Source organism: Procambarus clarkii, chromosome 50 (assembly GCF_040958095.1).
Source record: "Procambarus clarkii isolate CNS0578487 chromosome 50, FALCON_Pclarkii_2.0, whole genome shotgun sequence".
Classification (NCBI taxonomy): Eukaryota; Metazoa; Arthropoda; class Malacostraca; order Decapoda; family Cambaridae; genus Procambarus; species Procambarus clarkii.
In genome coordinates this window covers 32,340,321-32,340,976 of record NC_091199.1, presented here as the reverse complement: position 1 = coordinate 32,340,976, position 656 = coordinate 32,340,321, and the positions used below count along the sequence as shown (strand labels likewise).

The window sequence follows — 656 nt, the reverse complement described above, 5'->3', positions numbered from 1 at the left end:
GAGCTCCAGATGCAGTGTGAGGACAAAGAGAGACAATTCCAACTGGAAAAGTTGAAGTTAGAACTTCAGATGAAAAATGAAGTAGTGAAAATTAAACTAGAGGCAGAAAAAGAGAAAACAAAAATAAGAGAACTGGAACAGGAAAAGAAAAAGAGAAAGCCAGACTGCAGGTAGAGAAAGAAAAAGAGAAAACCAGACTAGAGGTGGAGAAAGAAAAAGAGAAAACAAAACAAATACAGATAGAAGCCAATAAAACGTTGGCAGAGCAAAGGATTGAGCATGGATTACCAGAGAGCACCACCCAAGTATCACACCCACACGATAATAAAGTCAGTGAAAAGGACATTCCCCTGTTTGTGCCTGAGGAGGCAGAGAGCTTCTTCAAACATTTCGAGAAGGTGGCCAACATCAAAGAGTGGTCACAGGAAGAATGGGCCCAATTGTTTCAATTAAGGTTGACCGGTGCAGCCAAAGAGGCATATACCCAATTGATATTGGAGGAATGCCAAGATTATGTGACAGTAGAGAACAGCATATTAGGCTCGTTCCAGTTGACCAAAGAAGCATATAGGAAACGCTTCAGAGAAATGGTGGAGGCTACCACAAGAACGTTTGCTGAGACGGCAAGGGATCTGGAGAGAAGTTTCCAGAGATAG

At 42.1% G+C, this 656-nt stretch overlaps 1 protein-coding gene across 1 annotated transcript in view; it reads left to right on the top strand.

Annotated features, from left to right (window-relative positions):
* LOC138351740 (golgin subfamily A member 6-like protein 4) overlaps positions 1 to 656 on the top strand; it is a 204,145-nt gene extending 203,489 nt beyond the window's left edge. The window contains exon 4 of the mRNA XM_069303768.1: positions 101 to 656. Coding sequence (XP_069159869.1) covers positions 101 to 656 — 556 coding nt within the window. The remainder of the gene's footprint in view (positions 1 to 100) is intronic.